General features: G+C 34.4%; 1 protein-coding gene across 7 annotated transcripts in view; it reads right to left on the bottom strand.

The window, feature by feature from the left end:
• The window catches only part of LOC121729825 (protein sickie), a 239,802-nt gene that overhangs the window by 35,156 nt on the left and 178,566 nt on the right, over positions 1 to 26,080 (bottom strand). For 3 of the 7 annotated variants that reach the window (XM_042118456.1, XM_042118459.1, XM_042118460.1), the window contains exons 14-18: positions 25,819 to 26,010; positions 24,354 to 24,460; positions 23,389 to 23,517; positions 22,395 to 22,486; positions 21,740 to 21,814 (exon numbers count right to left, since the gene is read on the bottom strand). In XM_042118456.1, coding sequence (XP_041974390.1) covers positions 21,740 to 21,814; positions 22,395 to 22,486; positions 23,389 to 23,517; positions 24,354 to 24,460; positions 25,819 to 26,010 — 595 coding nt within the window. The remainder of the gene's footprint in view (positions 1 to 21,739; positions 21,815 to 22,394; positions 22,487 to 23,388; positions 23,518 to 24,353; positions 24,461 to 25,818; positions 26,011 to 26,080) is intronic. The other 4 variants (XM_042118457.1, XM_042118462.1, XM_042118461.1 and 1 more) reach the window with 2 other exon arrangements.

Below are 26,080 nucleotides of genomic sequence, written 5' to 3'. Positions count from 1 at the left end.
CTGTTGATTGTACACCCACTGTGTACACTATCCCGTACTTGTGAATAAACCCACACTCCACACAACAAATGTGGGTAGCTGTAGTACACTGTACAAGTCGTATGAGGGCGCTGTAAGGGCACAACCGTGACCCCCAATACGCGCTATTCAAGTATCAATTAATATTCATTTATTAGCACTCAGCTACCGACCTTTGTACTAAGATGTGCCATATAAAAGAAATAGTAAATTACTAGATGAAGCCCGTAGTGAAGAAATGCATTTATCGCTCGGAAACCCCCGAAAAATTTTCCCCGAACAAAAATTTTCCTATGTCCTTCTCTCAAAATATATTCATACAATATTTCATCTAAATCGGTTTTGCCGTTGAAGCGTGAAGAACAACACAGACAGACACACTTATACATTTACATACATATAACTATAAGATTATTAAAAAATATAAGTCTACCTCTACCAGAATCTGATGGCAAAAAGTGAGAAAATAAATTGACTCTTGCAATACCGGGGTAATAGGAATAAAACATTCTGATCCTTTTTTTCATTTAGCGGCTTATTCTGTGTGTGAAACATGCAAATATTCCCAATGATCAAGGATATTTTTTGAAAATCTGCCATCAAACTTTGCCATCAGATTCTGGTAGACCTATAATGATGTAGTAAGTAAGTATTTATAATGAGCAAAGAAGGTAGGTTATTTTTAGCCCACTGTTAAAGACTAGGTTAAAATATTACAGCGTATTATTAAAAGCCCTAAATTAGTGCATATCCATAAGTACTATATCCGCAATATTAAAGGCCCTTTTATGCAGTAAGTGCAACTACAGGTGCATTCTAACCCCTCTCTCATAGACGGATATCCGACACTCTCACTTTGACAGCTTCCGTGCCGCATTAGGATATTGTCAAGTGATTCTTGGATAGATTATTACCAGCAAAAATATACTTTTAAAATACTTTTTCTATTATCAAACTATTTATACTTATTTTAGGGCAATTTTTTTTGCGATATTTATAAAGATTTAGCCCACTTCTAAGTTTTATGTTTATATTACTGAGTCAGACAAAGCTGTTTATGTATCATAAGACTTTAACACATACACAGCTCTACCAAAATCCCTATCAGCATTAGAAGCGATTAGCTATAAAGAAAACAAAACAACTATAATAGTATTTATCTAGGTATAACATCCTGTGACATTATCCGCAACGTATATTCAGGTATACTGTGATGTAGTGTTTATGTATCATAAGATATTTTTACACATACACAGCTCTACCAAAAGCCCTATCAGCATTAGAAGCGATTAGCTATATAAACCAAACAACTAAATCTAGTAGTATTTATCTAGGTACGCTATAACATCCTGTGATATTACCTGCAACGTATATTCAGGTATACTATGATATAGTATAATGTGACAAACAACGACCAGCTAAGCTGGCAAACTCAGCGTAATTCTACTCGCTACTTATCGTAAGTGGATGAACCCAGTACCCCCTAGATACAAGCATACTTCCTGCCAGTTGGCAGTTGGTACATAAAGGATCTTCTGGGAAAACTAATTTTGTACAGTTTGGTTTATACAACAATTACTTTCCTCTTACAGCCGCACTTGAAGACAATTTAATGAACTTAACTTTAATTGAATGATGAGTTTGAAACAAGTCTTCATTAAATTAAAGTTAAGTGATCATGTAATATCTCTGAATACGGCCGTTACTATTTTAGATTCCAAAAAATCGGAATCTCCTTAAAAAAATTGCGTGTTCTCGTCAATTTTAGACCTGCGGTTTTTTCATCTGGTTAAAACAAAAATATTATAAATTTACAATAAAAAAACATTGTAAATTTATAATATTTGTAAGTAATTATTATGAATAATATGTTTTTTTCTGTCATAATATATTTTAAAATCATCTCCGCAAGGTCGGGTGACGTAAACCAACAGGTTTTGAATCCTATACAATTTATCTTATTGTGTGAAGTTCCGCATGGTTATAACTAATTTTCTCATATTATTATTAAAAATGTCAGTTAAAATAATAATAAACTTTAGGTTCTATAATATTTAAGTCAATAATGAGGTAAGTACAATATTTTTTTGCAGTAAGTAACTACAAGAATCTAGAACTAAATAATAATTTTTACTCGGTAAAGCATTCTTGGGAACCAATAATAGTAATTAATCCTGTGGCAAAAATATGAATTTATTATTGAAAAAAGTTAAATAAAAAAATATAATAAATTATGCAGATGCATCGAATGCCAAAATTTCTATAAAGTCAATAACCTCAAATTTATAATTTTACCGACATCCAAAAAGGTAGAGTGCCAAGTTCGGCTGATAAAAATGTTTATGAATAATAATTAATAATAGTTTTTTTAACGGGTACTATTGGCTCAACACACATTTCCACCACTGCAACTCCTGTGTTGCCAGGATCAACAGTGGTAACCAACCACGAAAACCCTTTGATATGATCTCAGGGATGCCCGAGGGACAAGCTAAATCTGTCTTGGGAGTTGGGACCCGCAACGAAATTAATCAGAAGAAAGGTAGGAGGAGTAGGAGATATCCAACTTAATAATAGATAGTATGCAAAATCATAATACTGATTATTAAAAATTTTTTATACCATTAACAAATACGACAATCACGATAGTCGGACGGGCTGGTTTTTGTCTTGTTTTTCGACAGCCCGCCAAACTGGTTGATACATTGTGTAACTAACTCGTGGACTATCAATTAGCCATTACAAAATTTACGTTACGCCGGAATTTTATCAAACCGATAAGTTCAAATGTTTGATAAGAGCTAGATCTGAAGTAGATATATATCTTTATATTATTTAAAATTCTTTTTCTTCTTCATTTTTTTAAACACTTTTTTAACCATAGCAATCTCATCGCAATTATTATAATAAATTATAATATTACTTATATTGTGTAATTTGTTTACTACAGCTAATTGTAAATAAAAATATTAGTATGCAGAACAGAATAAGAATTCACTATATTATAATTTATAAGTAATTTAATTAGGCAAAGTCGTGATATACTGCTTTTAAATTAAAAAATGTAATAATTAACCACACGCAAGAGAAATTTTATGGTCAACAGTCAACACCCGAGGAAGTTAGAAAGTTGATTTTAATCATAAAACCTCTAAACCCTCTTCAAGTTACTTCTGATTTAAAATTAATTAAGGCAAATAAAATAACAATAATTAATATTTACTTTCGGAAAAATATCAAATAGCTTGAATACAATATTTGTAGACATATTGTTAAAATATTATCATACAAAACAAAAATTTCGAAAATCGGTTCACAAACGGCGGAGTAATCGTTGAACATACAAAAAAAAATAAAAATAAATCCACAGCCGAACATATAACCTCCTCGTTTTTTGGAAGTCGGTTAAAAACGGTTACTACTTACTAAATTTTTTCGTATCCGGTACCAAAATGTGGATATTTAGGGGAAACACTCGCCATTTGCCATTGCCAACCAAATGGCGAACTTTTATCCGTTACTAGAGGATCTAACGAGTAACGGACATTAGACACTACTGTTTTCTGAATATATTTAACTTAATGATTTGCATGTTTTAATGTAAGTAATATAAGCATTACTTTTTTAGATAATATTTTTAAAAGATGAGAGGCTCCAAGATTTTATACTAGGTAAAAGTAACCTAAAAACTTCCTTCCTTAGCAATAATTTTTAAAATACCACCCATGTAATTTACGTTAGTTTTGTGGTACAAGTACAACAAGGTTTGACAAAGTATAAGTCATGTTTCCCCAGCATGTGCTACACATTTTCATGTTTTAATTATTTTGTTTTACGAGTTCGTTGTCTTTGTTCCAAACAGTCCAAAAACAGAATTCGTTGTACCTCGTTAGTACGTGAAAGTGAATAAAACATGTTTTACTATTGTTAGGGGTAACGAGTATGTTTATTTTTAGACAGATTTTAATGTTTAAGAGATATTTTGGAAGATGTTTTAAACAAAAGTAAAGTTACTTTCAATCCAATTAGTAGAAAACGAAATCACATAGGTTATGGGTGCGTTTAGTGTTGTTCTTATTACTTTTAACTGTAATAAAATTAAGTAGCAAGTCCGGTACTTTAAAAGTCTAACTAAACTTTGAAACATTCAAATAAGGATCACAATTTCCTCGAAAAAATCTGGTACGCGGTGTAGCGGTTTTTTTAAACTTCATGCAGACTAGCGCCATCTACATCATATAAACATTCATATACCAAGCTATTTAGCTTATTGAACTGAATAAAGCTGGGGCGCTTCTTGGGCCGTCTTCGGAATTGACCCCAATTGAGTGTGGAGGCGCTTGCCTCATTGAACAACTGCTAGTCTTCCTGCAATTTAAATATAGAACTGCAGGGCGTCTGTCGTCCTGAGGTGTCATTTAAATAACATCAACCAATAAAACCTTAGTAAAAGTCGTCCTCTTTTTTTGCGAAAGATGGATAGAAGTAATTTTCTGTTTGTCATTCTGGTTCATCGCTCGTATATTTAAATACGTTTTAAACAATTAAAATTGGAGTTAAAAACTGTTTAGTTTTAACATTGGGCATTTGTTGAGTTACTTAGTAAATGACTTAGTTAAAAAATTTAAATAATGCAATAACTAATAAGGTAACTTTCTTACATAAGACCAGGAAACGCGGATCTAAGTTCTTATCAGAGTGACGCCTGTTTTAAGCTCCCGGGTTAAGTAGAGTGACAAAGTTTGAGTTAATAGCTAGGATTTTTTAAACCTCTTCACGTCAAGAATGATTCATGACATATAATCTGATTTTAAATTGAAATGTCAACATTATTTTAATTTAGAAAGAACGTTGACTTGTCAATGCAGAAAACGGAAATCACATGTCAATTGACATAATATTATTTCATCATTTTGTTATTTTAAAAACATATGTCTCTTATATGTAACTTTTAATACAATAGTTTGTTTGAAGGTTGCCGTTACGATTGACTTGATATAATGTGGTTAAGGAGTGCCCTATTATGCTGATAACGAACATGTGCTCAGAGATATTAATATCTGTAGTACGTAAGTTTAAGATAACGTTATTATTATTTGAATATTTTCACGTATTTAGTATTGTATTAAAACTATTTTTTTAATTCATACAAAAATACTTACGTAGCATAAAACTATTCAAAGTTTTGTCCACACTGTGCCTTTTTCTGTTCGTCAAAGGCATGCGTTATAGCGCAGTTAACAGCGAACGTGAGGCATGCCCGCGACGTATGCCCTCTGACCGTATCCAAAAAACAAAAATGACAATGTTGGCGTTGCGTTCGTTAACGCATTCAATTATTGAATGCGCCAAAACGAAAGTTAAATGAAAGAAGATGACGAAAATTGAAGAAAGCGCAAAGTGTGAACATAGCTTATATCTGCCATGTTAGGTTTCCAATATTATGCCAGACGAAGACTATCAGACTATATAATAATATGTTTATATGATATGTTTTTCTTAGTAACCAGATGACGCCCGCAACTCAGTTGCGACAAAATTCGTTTATCGCGCGGCAACCGTAAAATGTTCCGAGATAAAAAGTATCGTCCCGGGGGCCGGTATCAATAACTTTCAGCAAAAGCGGTTTGGACGTGAAGACTGAAGAGGTAACAGACAGTGTCTTTCACACAAACACACTTTCGCATCTATAATATATTTTGTTGTTTTTATATTAGTGTCAAATGGTGTATTTGACCCTTTTTTTATGAAATAAGGGAGCAAGCGAGCAAACGGGTCACCTGATGGAAAGCAACTTCCGTCGCCCATGGACACTCGTAGCATCAGAAGAGCTGCAGGTGCGTTGCCGGCCTTCTAAGGGGTAATAGGGGAGGGTAGGGAAGGGAATAGGGGAGGGTACGGAAGGGAATAGGGGAGGGTACGGAAGGGAATAGGGGAGGGTACGGAAGGAAATAGGGGAGGGTAGGGAAAGGAAAAGGGTAGGGGATTGGACCTCCGGTAAACTCACTTACTCGGCGAAACACAGCGGAAGCGCTGTTTCACGCCGGTTTTCTGTGAGGACGTGGTATTTCTCCGGTCGAGCCGGCTCATTTGTGCCGAAGCATGGATCTCCCACGTCAGTGTCCTATGTGCTGATGTCGTAGGTGCACATGTAAATAATCCAGAATGTATGTAAGGAAATCATTTTATTCTAATGAGTTGTGTCTACAACAAATGCTAACCATCCACACAAGTTTTCGACAAGAATGTAGTAAGTTTATTCGACATTTCGATTACCAAAAAAGTATGTAAATATTTATAACAAGCCACATTTAATAGAAAATACCCGGGATTTTTTACTAGTAAAGCAAATAAAATCAGCTGTTTTTGGACAAAACGTTGATTTTTACGTGCAAAAATCAGTACTTTTTCGACATACTTAATGATTTGCTTAAACTACGTGTAATGCAAGTTTATTTCATATTCATTACTTATTATCTTGATAATTTTTGCCTTCATTAGTTCCACTATTGTGACTCAAGTTGCGCAACGGTAGCGAGACCATAAATTTATTTTTTTATGGATTTTGTCATTAATAATTCATAAAAAGTTTAAAACTAGATTGGTTTTATGACGAAATTAAATCTGAATAATGATCAATCCTTTCTTTACTCGGTTTTTACGATAATTTTAGAACCTATTTTTATTCGAATATTATAAAAGCGCATAATAATGCAACGATGTTATTTTGTAGTGCAAATGACTCAGAGTTCAGAAATCGTAAATAAGATATGATTTTGTAAACACTAGTAACGTTTATCGGAAATAGGTTAATCAAATAATAACAAGTACAAAACGATAAATATTTATAGTTCAAAGGAAATATTCCACATTAGCACATTAGTCAAAACTCATCAGATTAAATAGAAATTGATTAAAGCCACTTTTGACTCATTAGCTACACCACACTGTGCACTTTCATATTCAATTTTCGTCATCAACTTTCATATTGGCGCATTCAATAATTGAATGCGTCAAGGAATGCAACGCCAATATTGTCATTTTTTAAGTTTTGGATACGGTCAAAGGGCATACGTCGCGGGCATGCCTCACGTTCGCTGTTGACTGCGCTATAACGCATGCCCTTGACGAACAGAAAAAAGCACAGTGTGGACAAAGCTAATTACTAATTAGATTTTTTAAAAATACAAGAATAGAAGGAGAATAATGACGCTGATTTGAAATATAATAATGATGTAATGTTTTTGATAACAAAATAATAAAAAAGCGGACTGACGGAATACTATATCTGCTCTATAATATTGACATTCCCACAAAGCGCAGTATTTGTGGTTACCACCGTATATAGGACGGTTGGCTGCTGCCATCTGTAGCTACAGTTATAACCGCAACTAAAGTATTATATTGTCTCCAGTGAATTATTATCTTCGATGTATTGAAAGGTTATTTTGAATTGATCCTTATTTATGATGTCTTTTAGGGTCGCAAGAAATGCATTGGTATTTTATGTTATTTTAATTTCAACCAATAAACGAAATGTAACATGCATGTTTTTTTTAATTCGTTTCTAGCCTTTTCTCCTAATTATAAAGAGCAAAAGTTTGTTTGCTTGCATCTAAGAGACTCCAAAACTACTAAGCCAATTTTTATGCAATTTGATCCACATAAAGAATAGAGTCTCGAAAGGATATTTTTTATCACATAAAAAGGTACGGTTCCTATGAGATTCTGTTTAAAATCAAATAAAGACTAAACACTATTGAGCAAACCATAGTTAAATGAAGTATAAAGTCTTTGATGTCTTAAGATCTGACTATTTCATTGGAATTACCAAGTTTTATACATCTAGTTTCATACTAATGACATGATGAAGACAATAACGTGATCGTTTATGTCTATATTACGAGTTGTAAGGATATTCCAACTAGAATAGGATATATCCTATCCTAGCATATATCCATCTGCTATATCACCATGACAAAATATGGTCTCAGATAGCATGTTCTATTCTTGTACAATCACAAATTATGCTATTAGGATCTACTTCCTTTATCATTCGATCATATTTCCTGACTTTCATCAACATTGAATTACACCTGAAAGTAAACATTGTATTTGTCATCATTTTAAAAAGTGTGTAATGAGCAGACATTGTTATCATAATATTTTATTTTATTTATTTTTATTTAACTCTTTATTGTACACAAGAAACACATATAAAGATATAATTAACACAGAAAGACGACACAAAGGAACTGCTTATTTCTAAAAGAAATCTCTTACAGCATGACATGAGCTCTTTTATGTTATGACTTTAAAAAGTATTTTAAATTTTAATCTTGATTTAGTCAAATAAAAAGATTTTCATTGACTTCCATATTTTATATAATATTATGATAACAATAAAACGAGAATCTCTCCCTCTTTAACTCTAGCAGCAGCAGGGCTTTAATAGCAGACAAATTGTATTTTAATTGCTTGGAAAATTCTGAGCGCAGATAAGAATTATTCACTACGTGCAGTTAATGAGCTGGGTCTATTATAATATGCTAAAAGAATGATAATTATTATTATAACCTCGACTATTCCTACAATAGAACCGTTTCTAAAAATAAAAATAAAAACTAATGAGAAAAGAAAAAAGAAGTTTTAATAAAATGCATTAGGCATTATTGCATTTTTGTAAGTTAAATAAAAATTGTAAATCACAATGCCCATGTTGTTCAAGTGCGAAAAAAAATGTCCCAGGAAACGCATAACAAAAGGACATACTAGCACAGTCCAGCAAACGTATTGATAGGTGAGCTTAAGTCACTGAGAATGGACCCACACAAAGGGTCCCACAGAACATAAAAAAGGGGAGTTACCTGCTTTCTCAAAGGGATTTTTAACTCTTAACTTCATAAAAATGTTAGTAAGCCATAAAGTTTGTAAGAAAACATAAAATTGCCTCAATCCTAATGGCTTAAGAGATACAGAACTTCATATAAAATGTCATAATTTGTATCAATTTACGTGCCTCGTTATTTTGATCATAGTAAAGTTTGTCGACATAAAAATAATATTTTAATGGATGTAACATTATCTGATAGTATACTAATTCGTGACAATAAAGTACATAATAAAACATTGAAAATGCTTTCCATTAAACAAATTCAAATAATAACAGTAACGCATGGAGCTTCTTAGGGATCGTCTCAGCAACCAAACAAATAAACATGTTTAGCTGCTCCGAAACTGGATTAGATGAATTACGTGTGACATATTTCGCTGACAACACAATCACAGTACCACTATAACCATCACTGTCACTATAGTTCCACTAAAAGTTTGTTTATTTACTCGGAGAACGCGCAATATTTAAAACAACGCGCGCGCGTCCACCCCGCGCGGAGTGTAAAAGCAAACTAACTGTGTCCTTATTCTGGTTGGTGTAGTTAATTTTTTCGCTCCAACGTCCGTATTCCGGTGTCGTGCCGGGCGATTGTAAAGCGATACACAAAGGCGAGTCACGGGAACGAGTTAAAAGCATATGACATGGTCTACTAAACACGGCATGGGGAAAGAATCGCCGTTTTATAGAGGGTGATTTTGGCAGACAATAGGTATCTATTCGCTATTAAAAAATTCCATGAGGAAAAAATTTATACTTATTAATAAAACCGATTACTACACAGTTTATCTAAAATGCATTGCGTTAAGTTATTAATTACATAGATAAAGGCAAATATGCTCACACTTGTTGCGCCAGAGCGGCCATTTTTGAAGATTTATGGGCCACAGCTCGAGTTACACTTGATAACGTCTGCATAAGCGACATAAAGGCCCTGGCTCCTTTGTTTAACCACAAACAAAATGACAAGGTTTGAAAAAAATCTAAGCTTTTTGTGAACACATTTCTCTGAAGTAGTTGAGTGTTTATTTACAAACAAAACGTGCCTTTATGATACTTGAGAATGTACATAATTTTGGGACAAAAACTATAATTTCACAGTCTGCTGCCGGCTAAACCTACCAAGAACAGATTATTGGATGTTTTACTCCGTTAAAACTGATTTTGATAAACCTAGCCCAGCTACATTAACAGGCGGCTGACTAAAATTAACTGTCACTAATAATTATACGCTTAATTAAACAATAGTATATATACTGGCACATATATTTCCTTGTGTTAAGTTTTTGCTTCATATAAGTGGGTGGGTCCATCGAATGAATCCATACTCCATAGTCCATACTAATGTTATAAATGCGAAAGTGTTCCCTTCTGTCTGTCTATCTGTCTGTTTGGCCACGAGCCGACATAGATATACTTTGAGTCCCGGGAAAGGACATAGAATACTTTTTATCCTGCAAAACTGTACGGTTTCGGTTCATGCGGGCATCATATACGTAGTTGACTAGTTAGGACTTGAGACATTATAAATAGTTTAACCAAAACCCCTAAAATCTCCATCTGCGTAGCACTAAATCGTCAGAATTAATTTGACAAGGATGCCAATTAAGAATGTGACAACAGTCAAGTCATGCAAGACATGAAGTCATCACAGGACAATGCTTAGCCTAATTGACTTGGTATAATGCTCGATTGTTATTGTTGGCACCGTGCCAAGTTGAATCTAGATTTGGGGCTTGCCAAGTACCTACTGATTGGATTGCCATTTTGGCAAAGTTAAGAGGATACAACAGCGGCTAGAGAAATGAAAAAAAAGTACGTGTAATATCTATAGCTGTCTCCCTTACCTCAAGCGTATACCGCAGAACGCGATTGAGACAACTGCAGAAAATCCAGAAAATCAACGATTCGTTGTCCCCTGATTCCTTCTCCAAAACTTAACCGATTTAAGTACTTTTTTCATTAAAGATTAAAAAAAGGCTTGAGCTGTGTTCCTATGTTTTGCTTTTTTTGTATAATCTAGCCAAATCTGTTTTCTGGACGTTTGAACACAGTGGAAAATCTGGCCATTTTTTTGGGTTTTTGAACGTTCATATCTTATTTAATAATTAAATTATGAAAAAAAAGAAAACATAGGGACATTGTATTAGTGGCCGTAGATATTCAGGAAAAAAATTATAACTCTACTAGCATTATCCAGGGAGGAAACAGGGGACAACGTTTGTATGGAAAAAAGGGCGGTGTGGAATCCTCTTAAAGTTGAATCTCAGGGGTTTCTAATACCGTAAATAGCGTTGTATTTCTTGCATTTGGTAAATAAAAGAGTAAAAAATCAACTTGGGTTAATTAAAGACGCTTCTTAAATGTAGAATTACAGCAATTTTAACCGACTAAAAAAAAGAGGAGGTCATGTTTCCGCAGATATGAATCTGTCCATAGTTATCTTATTACTATCAGAAAAAAATATTTTTTGGCAGGTGGGTGGATCTTCTTTGGTTGGGTTAGGTCCATTTAAGTGTTTTTGGCTGACTATTGAAAAACGCGAAATACCTATTTATTATCTAAACTTTGCTTATCTTTTCTTAATCACGTTACAATTTCACCGTAATGCATACCTACTCATAACTCATAAGAAGTTATAATTACATACAAATGTCAGCCGACCACAATGGCGTGTGTTGGGCAATTCTCGAAATTAAAGTGCCATTGGCCTGAATTACCTCAACGAGAGCATGTGCACCTTCACCCTGTGCCACTTGAACACGATCGAAGATATCAAGGAAGCTAGGATTTAAACGTGGACCAGTATTTTAAAACATGTTTAAATATGCCAGTTTTGTCTTTATTACGGTTGGAACTTGGATCCAAATTAACTGAAGACTTCCCCTTATACTTATCACATGATAATAATCTTAATATTTTACTAAACCAATACTGAATATGAATGAACGAATAACTTTTGAAGATAAATTTAGAAAATGATAGTTTTCTTTATGGGCTTGCCTAGAACTTTAAAATGTTTTAAGACTTTGTGTGTGTGATACATTAATATAATTTAAAGCTGTACGTCCCGGGATGTAATGTACATTAATTTACATTACCTGCTCTTTCTGTGACACCCTTAAATAATAATATTATTGTCCAGGGGTTCCCAAACTTATTTTGTCTACTGCCCACTTTTAGAAAAAATAATGTTTTAGCGCCCCCATTGTTTCAATTTAAAATGTATCCAGATGAAATAAATCACTCCCCATAAGCCTCTACACAACGCCTCTATTTTTTTTCTGGGTCCCCCACAGCGCCCCCCCTTAGACAAGGGGGCGTTATCGCCCACTTTGGGAAAGACTGTTAGAGTCCCTCATTCGGTAGTATTAGCTTGCGCTTTGTTTATACTTAGATCAAAATAATTAAAACGGAGTATACGAGTTACTATCATACGAATTACGATAGGTGACTTTCTGCACGTAGTGCATACAGCATGGCATGAGTCAGAAAACTAAATATAGTTGGAGCAGATAAGATTCTCAAGGGAGCTTCTCTAATTACGCTAAAAACTGTAATTTTTTACTCAGAAATAAATGTGCATTATCAAGGATAAGCTTATGTTAAAATAATAATTGACGTAGAAATTATTTCTTTCTTTGCATAAAAACCTGGATCTTACTATTTTATGCAAAGAAAGAAATAATTTCTACGTCACACACTTATTACGTTGGTTTGACGTTTCCTAAAAATACCATTTTGCAGTTTGGAACAAAACGGAGTGTGTCGAACAAGAAACGAAGCTGCAATTAAGTTGCATTACAATGAAAGAATAAGGGTACAGAATATTTTATTAATAAAATTTCTGTACCCTTATACATATTTATTCTATAATTGTAATGCAACTTAATTGCAGCTTCGTTACATCATATTATTTTACCTAAATAAATTAATCTGTTATAAGCTGTATACCTACATGACAGACAGCTAAAACTTTATTTAAAGTTGTAAAATAAACACATTTTAAATCGGAACGCAAAATGAAACCGATTAGAAAAATGTCGATAAAATTATTTACATTATGAATTAAAGCAATAAAATATAACGGAGGCAAACTGGACCTGTTAATGTTATCATTAACTCCGTGTTGATATAAGTAAATTGATTTTTCATTGAGATTTTATCTCGTTGAAAGAAATACGCTTTTAGTTACTCGAAATTGAAAATCCAGAAATAGTTTCAGCGATAACTGAAAAAAAACTGATGACGGAAAAGCTGTGTCACATCAAGCATTCACGCATGATCTCACATCGAAACCAAAAAGAAAGGTAGGCTTTTCCATAATACTACAGTATTACTAAAATTTTGCAACTTTCTTGGCTTCTGTTCTAATATAAGTATACACTAGTAAGTTAGTTTTCAACCTCATATTATTAGGTTATGTAAAAGGAAGTGTGTAAATCGTAATTACTAATGTCATTTCAAGTCTGTGAGTTGCATATGCGAGTAATTCACGCGGGCATACTATTACTGTATTACATAAGGAAACTTAATTACATTAGTCTGCACATAAAGAGTTAGCAATGATAATAAAACTTTAAAATAATTGTTAGTAAAGGGAGGAAGCAACATTGACAGAACTTTAAAGTAAAAGGAAAATTCTCTAGAAAAGTGTCGCAAGAACAAAAAATACAGATAAAGATTTGTCTTCATCATAACATATTTTGTGTTTTAATAACTCAAAAGAAATACTTAAAATAAGAAGTCTTTGGTATACCTACTCATAAATACTACTACCTAAGTTTAAGCCCTGTTTAAACAGTCCGAACTCAGTATTTTTAGTTTTATACGTGGGAGAGACATGCTTTGGCACGAATGGGTCGGCTCGACCGAAGAAATGCCATGTTCTCACAGGAAACCGGCGTAAAACAGCGCTTGCGCTGTGTTTTGCCGAGTGAATGAGTTTACCGGAGGCCCAATCCCCTACCCTATTCCCTTCCCTTCCCTACCCTCCCTACCCTCCCCTATTACCCTATTCCCTCTTAAAAGGCCGGCAACGCACTTGCAGCTCTTCTGATGCTGCAAGTGTCCATGGGCGACGGAAGTTGCTTTCCATCAGGTGACTCATTTGCCCCCTTATTTCATAAAAAAAGTATATTCCCATAACACACTTTGAGGCAAATACATTTTCAAAGCCTTAAGCTGACATTGACTACAACCGATTAACACTTGGACACAATAATTATCATGATGTTAGTCATTGAAGTTAAGTACACTGTTAATCGATAAAAGTATTGACGGCTTAAATCATTGTTAACCATATACGTAAAGACAGTTCAACGAAAGATCACACCATATTAGGATCTGTCCATATACGGACAAATATTTGTTGGTAACGCTGATTAGTGCTTAATTAAATCATTAGGGAAGTATTTGAAATATAATTATGGACTTACAAGTTGTGATAATGAGTACTTTGTCTTATCTTGTTTGTATAAAGGACTGTATGAAATAGTTAAGTAGCAGAAAATATTCAAATATCTATGGTTTGTAAAGAATGTTGCGTTGCAATTCGTCACAAGTCACAAGTCTATAAAGAGCAATTATATTGGTCCTTGGCAATTAACTTATAAAATGTATCCCACGTAAAGTGCTTACGGACGAGGGTAAAAATATTCTTGTAGTGCACAAATTGAACTCAGAAGATTATTTCTAGGTACCATTGAAGAAATTGATTCATAGGCAGTTGACAAACCAACGTGATTTGGTCGAATTATGTCATTTCGATGTAATTCGTGATCATAAAGTTAATATACCTAGCGGAATAGAGAAACAAAGGCCTGAGCAAGAGAGATGTCACTATAAGTAACACTGCGTGGTAAAAAGCGACGTGTGATACATGACAGGAGCACTCTTTTTTGACGTCCAGTCGGCACGTGACGCACGTTGACAATATAATCTCATAGAATTCATGTTCAATCATGCTTGTGTAAGTGTATACGTACACATATTTTTCACACAGATGAAAATCAATTTCGGTTTCGTTTGATCGCTCGAGATTGTTGCTCTATTCCGCTAGGTATTTTAACTTTATGTTCGTGATCTGCCTGCTGGTTTTGGCGTAAAGCGGCCAAATTACATAGGTCCCCCATCTACATAGGAATCAACTTCTCTGATAGTACTACAATGTTATCTGGACAAAACCGATTTTCTCTAACTATTGGCCCTAGTTATTTACCACCAAATGAGTCATGAATAGTTTCACTTGTCTAGCGGTCGTTCGTAACTAGCAACTAGTTTTGAGAATATTTGCAAGGCAATAGGCTACATCCGCTACATTTTATTGCATGTATTTATGCATCCAATATCTCATAAATAGAGATCAACCAAGTATATAAATAAAATTAGAAACAGGAGGAAAATCTATGCAAAACTGTACGAAATAAATGTATTTTTAAGGTTTTTAAATGAATCAAGTCAAAAAAATGCATTTCAGCCTTATTTGAAGAAGAAAAAATTTGAAAATATTTGTATAGAAAAGCAATATTCACTATACATAGAAGTAGCCATCGCTCCAATCTTAATCTATATCTTCGGAATATAAGCAAATAGATTACCAAGAAGCCCGAAGCTTGAAATAAACAAGGAAATAAGAAGTTGTCAGAAAACATCCCAAATTAGGCCAGGAAATAGCCAATTCCTGGGAATTCGAGATCGCGGATATGGATCGCTAAAGTTGTGAACGAAGATGGAACTAATAAGACGGCGCGTGAGTTTTGGCATTAGCGGCTAATTTTCCTTCTGTGTCACGCAAGTCTTTAAGATGCACGCAAGCTTGACAAAACTAGGATTTAGCTCAACAAGGCTTTAAAATTTAAATGAACGTGGCGAAAAAAGGAACTAACGCTGCCATCATACAAAAACTCGATTTTTGACATGTTTTTGACAGTTCTCCTTTACCAGCAGCGCCCCTTCCACGTTCATATATTTTATAAATCATATAAAGCCTTGTAGCAATTTAGCTAGTTCTAGTGCTGAGTGCATTATGTTAAGGTATTTATTTATTTATTTTATTTAACAGTTTATTGCACACAAAAACATTTAACAAATTATACAGATGAAGAAAAACGACACAAAAGGTACTGCTTATCTCTAAAGAAATTTCTTCCAGCAGCCCTAAGAAGAGAAATTTGAACACAAACAACAGATAGGGCGTGCAAAAACAGAAACGAATAATATAAATTATAACTATGTAAGTAATACTAAATTATTATTATACATATTATGTTCAACAAAAAAAAAAACAAAATAACTACACTATACTTACTAATAATAATAACAAACTATAATATTAGAATACATACTATACTATAAACTATACATATTTACTAAAATAAATACATACTATATGTATATTTAATAATCATAGTTGGATTCGGTATTGAGGTAGTGCTCCTTTAAGCGTCTTTTAAAGACAGTGATTGTAGGACTATCACGGATGGCGTGGGGGAGGGAATTCCACAATCTGACTGCATGAACAGTAAAGGAGTAGGAAAAGAAGTTGGAGCGATGGGAGGGGAGGGAAAGGTTTGTTCTAACATTAGGTCTACAAGGGACGTCTAAGGATCGTGAAAAATTAAAACGCTCTACGAGGTAAGAGGGGGACAAAGGGTTATAAAGGATATTATAAAGGAGGGAGAGAATATGGATATTTCGCCGAAGGCGAATCGGAAGCCACCTTAGCTGTGACCGAAAAGCAGAGACATGGTCATACTTTTTAAGACCAAAGACAAAACGAATGCAAAGATTATGCAAACGTTCTAACTTTGTCAGCAATTCTTCGGTTACATCTAGGTAGCAGGAGTCAGCATAATCGAGGATATATTCAGTACGGCGAGAAGTGGGTGATAAGTTTATTTTGAAAGCAGTTTATTTGGCATTATTTCTTTTTTATTTTATCCAACTATACTACCAGAAGTCAGAACCATATTAGAAATATTACGCTCCCACAAATAAACACTAATAACACATTTAAAGCTCAGCTGTTCTAGCTTCTAACAAGCTTTATGACATGTGGTTGAAATAATGACCACACTTTCCCATTCATTATTGTTGCCATATACAGAGTAAAATATTCAGAAACACGACAAGGAAATGTTGTTCCAACTAGTTTTAATTTACTGCGATTTTCCATAACCAAAGAAACACTGAAAGCGGTATCCATATACGGTTGACTTTTATAATGCCATAATGCTTAAAAGACCTACATTTGTAACCTACAGTTAGACGTTATTTATTGGTACTAAATCCTTTGTATTTATTACATTGCGATTGCAACCATCCAAGGTAGCAACTGCAAAAAAATCTGCCTAGGTACTTTGTGCGTCATGCCACCGCTTGTATTAATCCATCATGAATTGGGTATAAGCAGTTACAAACGTGTTAGAAGCATCGTCGTCTATGATTGCACATGATCGACTTCGATTGTGGGTGTCCACACGTATTATAGACGGTTCACAGTAGTATAAAGACAGCTTTACAATCATTGTAATAGCTATGTAATAGCATAGAGTAATAAATATACTGGTCTCTAGTAATAGCTACGAAGTCGGAACTCGTAAACGAATGGATAATATTATAATAACTGATACTATATTTTGACAGTTAGTTTTTTACTAGAATGTTGATGAATTTGAGATGAAAACTGTGAATCTTATTTCCTATCTATAACTATGACCACACAGTCTAGAGTTTAGAGTAGAGTCTAGACTCTAGACTCTAGAGTTATAGATATTAAGAAATAAGATTCGCAGTTTTCATCTCAAATTCATCAGACTCTAGACAAATAATGTATTATGTATGTGTAATAATAATGTATAATATGTTTGTTTTTATTACATCTATTTTATCTTAAAGACTTTACAATATAACAAAAAGTATTGCACCTTGTCCTAAACCTTCTTGCCTCCTCCTAAGGCTCCTGGCCTAAGTTTAGCGCTAACAGGTGACAGCTGACAGTCACGGCCGACATTCCTCACACCCGACACCACCCGATATGGCGCGTGTGACCGACCCGATCTGATCCTACGGACCACACAGTCTGGCTAATTCCTACCGATTTTATCAGCTTAAAAGCTCCTTGTAAAGCTAGGATATTGTAAGTAGGTAAAGGTCAATTATTTTGCTGGAATGAGTAGTAGCGTTTCGTAAAATTATAACAAAATGTTAAGGAGGTTGTATAATTATTATATAGGCTCAGGACTCAACAAATAAGAATTCTCTACTCCTCGTAAATCTACTCTACTACTAGTCCAGACTCCTACTTATAACTTTACATTACTTTTTGTGCCGGTATGTTTATTATTAGAACAAGAAATAATTGTCAGCTAGATTTTTGCAGCCCGTATTAAATGTGCAGTGTTTGATATTGTATAATTATCCCTTAAGTAAGTGGAGTTTGAAAAATCTTATCTTAGTACATCTTGAAAGAAAAACGTGAGCGAAGTATAGACAAAAAAAAGCGGCCAAGTGCGAGTTGGACTCGCCCATGAAGGGTTCCGCAGCAGCAATAAGGTTTATTGTAATGAAATTAAAAGGTTTTTGATTAATTTTTATATTTCAGTTGATTTAATGAAAATTAATTTAAGGTTTACCATTTCGTCATCATCATCATCATATCAGCCTATAGTCGTCCACTGCTGGACATAGGCCTCTCTGGTTTATGGCCATTTATGACGTATAAAAAAAACTACTTGCTAGATATCGTTCAAACCAAATTTCGTTGGTAGTTTTTACAGTAATGTACATTATATATTATTTTTAGACTTATCATGCCCCTACTTTAGAAGTTACAGGGGGGGCGACACACATTTTACCACTTTGGAAGAGTCTCTCTCGCAAACTATTCAGGTTAGAAAAAATATATATTAGAAACCTCAATTTTATTTTTAAAGACCTATCCATAGATAACCCACACGCATAGGTTAGATGAAAAAAATTTTTTTTGTTTCAGTTGTACCTATGGGGACCCCTAAATTTTTTATAAATTTTTCCATTTTTGTATCAAAATCTTAATGCGGTTTACAGACTACATCTATTTGCCAATTATCAATAGTATAGCTTTTATAGTTTCTGAGAAAAGACGGACGGACAGACAGACAGACATAACGAATCTATAAGGGTTCCGTTTTTTGCCATTTGGCTACGGAACCCTAAAAATGAATGAATTCAGAATCTACAACATGGTACATACATCCACGTTGTAATAGGATGTCCAGAAATATAACCAATACATATTGAAAATATTATTCCATAGGGCTACAATTTTATCATAATACTCTAAATATTATTTTATACGCTACCTGTAGCTTTCCGGAGCTTAATTCTCAGAAATGAACCTCGAATGCTACTTCGATCGTAGAGTGCAGACTGTCTTATACATGAGACAGCATATTGTGAGTTCGCATGAGTCAAACACTGATCGAAGTATTATTCGAAGCATAAGAATCAGGGCCCTGTATTATGCGAGTTCGCGTGCTATCCTACCATTCCTAACATTTCCTATCACCTGTATATCGCAACATCGTAAATGATAATGTGGAGATAAACTTGAGATATCAACAAGTTCTTTATCATGTAAATACGATTTCTAATATAAATCACTATTTATAACTTCATAGACTAGATTAATATTGTGGTAATTTATACAAGTTTTATGGCTTCGCAAAATGTTTTATTATGCGGTATCGAATTTCTACTTTTAAATAGCTGTTGTTAAAAAATTACTTACACCTTATTTATTCTCTAAAATTGGTTAGTTTTAAATGGTAAAAATCTTTAAACCATCTGACGAAATCTATAGGACGTGTTTCTCCAATCTCCAACTCCAGCCTGCCTAGCATACGCCAACGAGATATCTCACTCTACATGTTTTCTCGATGTTTGATGGTTTGTCTCTTCATATCTATTGACCCTAGCATGACAAATATTTTTTCTCGCGTAGATCTATCATCGAAATAACACATTTTTATAGAGTTTTGTCGAGATAATATCGAGATTTTGACATTATGAGACGAGTAGTTTTTAATTATCTCGAGAGTGAGATATCTCGTAAGCGTATGCTAGGCAGGCAGGAGTTCCTATTAAAACTTTATTAATTTTATCTCTTACGTTTTGAAGATCGTCACATGAATCCCTATAATATCAGTGGTTATAAAACTTTTGAGCCGGAACCCTTCTGAAAAATTTTTGATGGAGCCTCATTAAAAGTTTGAGATAATTGTCAAAATAAGTAGATATTAATCAGGGATTCTGCACCAAATATCGAGTGTCATTGTAAAGTGACTAGCCAGTGTATGATGAGTGATGAGTGATGACTTCTAAAACGGTTCAAATCGGTCGCGGAGCACATTTTGAGAAACAAGCCCTATATTATTTTACAGATAATATGGGCTTCCTTCTAAAGAACAAGCCTCCGCTATAATAATAAATGCAACATAACTTTACATAAACAGCAATAATATCAAGATTATTAACGATCAGAAGATAATCGTGTGTAGGAAGATAGTCGATAGGGTATAGATAGAGTACCGCGTAAAATTACTATAATAAGCGATAGATAGATAGCTGCATCTACACACTTTACCTCTTAGGATTAGATTGAGCCTACATAAGAAATGACAAGCCACATCTAAGATCTTAATTTTGCTGATTATGCTCAAAAACGTAAAATCCTAAAATCATCATGCCTTATCCTGAATTTTTCATTTTTCGAAATCTCACAATGAACTTTGAAAGTTCGATACCAACATATTATTATATTTACTAGAGATCGCCCAATGGTCGAAATTCGACCTTAGTTTCAACAACATTAAGAACTACTACTGTCTATATTTTGTAAAAAAGATTGACTTTATCAAATTTTTTTTCAACTCTTGTCTGTGGGACTGAGCTGATCTCAGACTGGTATCTAACATAGAATTATAATTATTATATATTGTATACTATAGGTTTATGGTATCTAAGATTTAATAAAAAAAGCTATAATCCATTTTCAATTTGTCAACTTGTTGTCAACAGACTTCAACCATAAATAAAAGAGTATAATTCGTATGTATAGGCTTGTCACTCAAAAATCTGTCATCTCCTTAGTGTGTGTGTTGTAGTGTGTGTAATGTTTTATTTGTTAAAAAAATGTATGATAAAAGCATAATTTCAAAATAATATTAGTTCGATGCACTCCTTCACCATATAAACTATCTGTGCAAAATTTCATACACCTCCGTTTCCCCATTTTTCGTAAAAAGGGTTACAAAGTTTTTCGTTCGCGTATTAATATTATGATTTGACATTGTTACAAAATAAAATACCTGTTTTACCCGAATAAAAAGGTCTTATAGTATTATCGATGACTTCAATACTTATGTTTTAAACTCTTTATTATTCCATGTTACATACAAAATGCTCTTAATATGCCATAATCATGCATTTAAGACTTTAATGTTTCTTGAAGATTGATTTTAGCCTGTCATCTTTTCCGTACGTCAACGGCATCTGTCTTCATTTTCCCGGACCGGATTTATTCTATACAATTACTAGAATCAATCTCCCGGAAATCAAAACATCATTTAACATCCTGTAATCACGAAATATTTATTGATACCGCGAGATAATCAAATATATTATTAAGGTTTAACGTAAATTATTATATAAACTAAACATAAAGCTTACAATAGTATCATCCGTTTGTCTTCATTTAAGCCTATATTTAGTGAACATTTTCTTCCACCTAGTAAATAGTAAGACGTAATAACTAAGAAGGTATGAAATAAACTACAAGGTACTCACATTCGTTGTCAGCTGTGTAGTCAGTGTGTGGACTTTTTCTTTAGCATCAGCGAGCTCGCGTCGCAGTTTTCGCACCTTGGGAAAAATATTAGCATGAGTTATAATACCTAGTATATTGTTGGTGCAGAAGCATAAAATGATAATATGTACATTGTACGTAGTGAAGCAAAAGGTAAGCGGAAGGAGCACTTCTGTCAAGAAGGTATTAGGTAGGAATTAGGATATTATTACATTATAAGTACCTACATATTTATTAAATAAAGTGACTAAGGTTCACAGATTTTTTCATAAAAAGTTAGTACCAAACGATGAAACATGACAAGCGATGAAAGTAGCTTATTTACTATTACTTCAGAAACTCTTCGCTTCAAGTGCGGTTTCACTATTGTTTCATACAGTATTAAAGATAATAATCCATAAGTATGCAATATAACAACGAATCGCGCAAGAAAGACTTGATATGGAAGACTATAGCTTCCTAAACAAACTTTACTTTTATTATTTCTAGAATATGTTAAGGAATTCGTGATCATTGTGTCGATTTCGATCAAGATGGCTCCTTTTAATGCAAATAGACCATAATATTAGATTGTAGTTTGTAATGCCAGTATGCTTGTTGACAGATTTGCGATATAACGACAAGTAGGTATCGTACAGGCGCTACCTCGTGCGCCTGCCGCTCCTCCGAGCCCGCGCCCGCCGCCAGCGATGACGCCGTCGACACCAGGGACGTCGTGGAACCGTGCACTGAAACAATGGAAATAGATTATCATCATTGATACTAGAAACGTACTGATAGTAAGCGAGTTTACACACGCACCGCAGCGGCAGTGGCACCGCCATCTATACAAGGTGTAACAAAAATAAGTGATAATACTGTGAAAGTAAAAGCGGTGAAAGATCAAAATTTTTTTTCACTTTTGTATGGGGAAACTTGCAACTTGCCCATACAAAAAGAAAAAAATAATTCGTCTTTCAGAGCTGCCACTTTCACAGTGAACTCTCTACAAGGAACACGTACACACCCTAAAGTATTATCACTTATTTTTGTTACACACTGTATATCATCATCCTTGTACCCTTCTCACCTGAGCTGCCGCTGCGGCGCCGTGTGTAAACCATAAGGTTAATATACCTAGCGGAACAGAGCAACAATCTCGAGCTGTCAAACGAAACCGAAATTGGTTTCATCTGTGTGTAAAAATATGTGTACTGGTACACTTATACAAGCAGGATTGAATATGATTTCTATGAGATTAAATTGTCAACGTGCGGCACGTGCCGACTGGACGTCAAAAAAAGAGTGTCATGTATCACACGTCTCTTTTAACCACGCAGTGTTACTGATAGTACATCTCTCTTGCTCAGGCCTTTGTTTCTCTTTTCCGTTAAGTATATTAACTTTATGGTGTAAACACGCTAAGGGCGTTGTGACGAGGGGGGGGGGGTGTCAGATTTCCAAAAAGCTGCTACGTAAGCGTAGTCGTTCTGTCTATTGTGGTATTACTGACAACAGAGTATTCGAATCCGTCAGTTCTATACTTTGTGCGATTGCAATATAGAGATTTAAGTAAAACAAGTAACGATGGCTTTACGAACTACAGAACTGACTATTTTATTTTAATAAAAAAAATGTTTATGCCGCATACCTTCATCATTCTTCTTAGGGTAGTGGTGTGAATGTCGCGGTGTGTGCATGACGTTGCCGGGCTGGTGCGTGGGGCTTAGCGCTGATCGTGGTGATGGAGAAGGTGGCTCCGATACTCCATAGTTCAGACCTGATAGAGAGTAATAAGGTTAGAGATTAAAGTAAATAAAGGTGACGTTAAGACAAAGAAGTGAGAAGTTTAATACTTCCATCCATATCTATTTTAATATTATAAATTCGAAAGTGTGTCTTTAGCTGCTGTCTATCTGTTGCTTCATCACGACAACTGCACTGATTTTTATGGGTATTTATTTGGAGATACTTTAAGTTTTGTCAAAGGGTATTGAGTAGTTTGAATGACAAAAATTGCATATTTTAAAGATAAGATTACATAGCAACAGTGCACATCGCGAGCGAGTTGATCTTAAACGTTTGTTACACACATCTGAGTTACTCAGTTGTGTGGTGATGGAGGTACGTGAGACTAACATACATAATTAATGATTATTATTTAACCTTAATTTTATGACGATTCCGACATAAACTAGATATTTTCTGTCAAACTGTTCATTAATTAAGTACCTAATCATAAAGAGTTCGGCGGTATTGTTACCATAAAGTTAATATACCTAGCGGAATAGAGCAACAATCTCGAGCTGTCAAACAAAACCAAAATTGGTTTTCATCTGTGTGAAAAATATGTGTACATATACACTTACACAAGCATAATTGAACATGAATTCTATGAGATTAAATTGTCAACGTGCGGCACGTGCTGACTGGACGTCAAAAAACGATTGCTGCTGTCATGTATCACCCTTCTCTTTTTACCACACAGTGTTACTGATAGTGACATCTCTCTTGCTCAGGCCTATGTTTCTCTATTCCGCTAGGTATATTAACTTTATGATTGTTACCAATAGTAAGTCAGTCACAACTAGTGTCATAAAAGTGACCACTTCATACCTTGTCCTCCCGGTGGGTACTGCACGGGCAGGCAGTAGTAGGGCTCGTAGTCGCTCTCCGAAGACCGCTGCAGCATCGACGGGTAAAGCTTCTCCGATTTGGTCGACCTGCAGGATATAGACGTTAGTATGACAGGTATTGTGTGGCTCACACTGATAAAAATGCGTTGAGTGGTTGACGATTTTATTGAATTTAAATGCTATTGTTTTTTGTGTACCATCGAAGACATTGATGCAAAGGCAGTCGACGGACGTCATTTGGCTGGATTATGCCAATTCATTGTTATTCGTGATCTGTCAGCTGGGTTTGTCGTAACGTGACCAAATTATGTAGGTCCTTCAACTGCCTATGAATCAATTTGACTTTAACATCCAACAGCAGCGCTGACGAGAAAACGCCTGACACTTCAAAAAGTCACATTAAAGTTTTATCCCAATCCCAAGAGCATTTGAATCTCAATACCTACTAACAATTTTGTGTCATACGACCTCTTCATATTGGACATTCGTCTGATTTCCCATAATCGACGTCGAAAAACCATGATGGCAATGGAACATTCTGTCCTTTTAACTTTTGCCCAGCATGGCCAAATGTAAATGTAAAGTAACTTAATATTATTATTTCCGTGTATAAGCGGTGATTTTTTTTACTAGATTTTTATGAAACATTAAAAAATAAAGACTACAAAAATTATTTCAAAACTTTCATAATGTTCTACATTTGATGGAATAATTGGTATTGTAAGTAAATGTAAAGACATTGATAAATAAATATGAATAAAAGTACTGAATTTTAAGTGACACAATATAAACGTGGTGCAAATCATAAACTAATGATAAAAGCTAAGAATATAATTAATTACATTTACCTATGTAGTAGGTAAGTATATAAAATTACTACAAAAGTCAATAATAGTTATGAATTATTATGATTATGAAACATAAAACGTATATAATAGGTATCGTTTCAGTAGTTGTAAATCGTAGCTTAGACACAAAACGATGATAATGTCAGTAGAATAACATACCTAATAACAAATACTCTTTTAATGATATTCCATAACCCAAATTATGAATGTGATTAAATATTTAAAAACATCGATTACATTGGTGCAGAGAAGAAAAGTGTGAGCGACAGTAATAAAAGCCGTGCTACACTATCCAGCATGCAGGATTATAGTAAAGCGTTCCACCTCGAAGCGAATTTACCCGTAAACCGTACCTTGGGAAAGTCCTATCTCTGAGGTAGCTAAAATTAAATATTTATCGATATATTAAATATTATTGTTACATAGACTTAAGTGTTAAATACATCATAATGAGATATGGTTTTAAGCGCGATAGAATTTTGATGGATGATATGCCAATGTTATCTGACGTCAGTATCTGACCCATGAAGCTCCGCAAGATGACATTAATATACCTGTTAGCGTCAGTTTAATCTGACTAAGTCAGTTCTGACCCACCTAATGCTGTTGCTTCTATTGAGCCTCGAGTTCTGCGCGTCACGATGCAGGATGAGCTTATTATGTGTGAGTGAACTGCGGTGGTGGGAGTTAGGGGATGAAGTGTGGTTGTGCGCCTGCGCCGAGTGCAGCGAGGTCAGGGACTCCATGGACTCGCCCTCGGACAGTCTCCCGCTCGCTGTGTATGTGTTGCTGAAACGGGATATCGAGATGAAGCATGCTGGCCCGTGTATAACCGGCTTAAGGGGTGATGCAAAGCAAT

Source organism: Aricia agestis, chromosome 8, assembly GCF_905147365.1.
Source record: "Aricia agestis chromosome 8, ilAriAges1.1, whole genome shotgun sequence".
Taxonomy (NCBI): domain Eukaryota; kingdom Metazoa; phylum Arthropoda; class Insecta; order Lepidoptera; family Lycaenidae; genus Aricia; species Aricia agestis.
The sequence above is the reverse complement of the archived record's forward strand: the minus strand, read 5'-3'. Positions and strand labels throughout refer to the sequence as shown.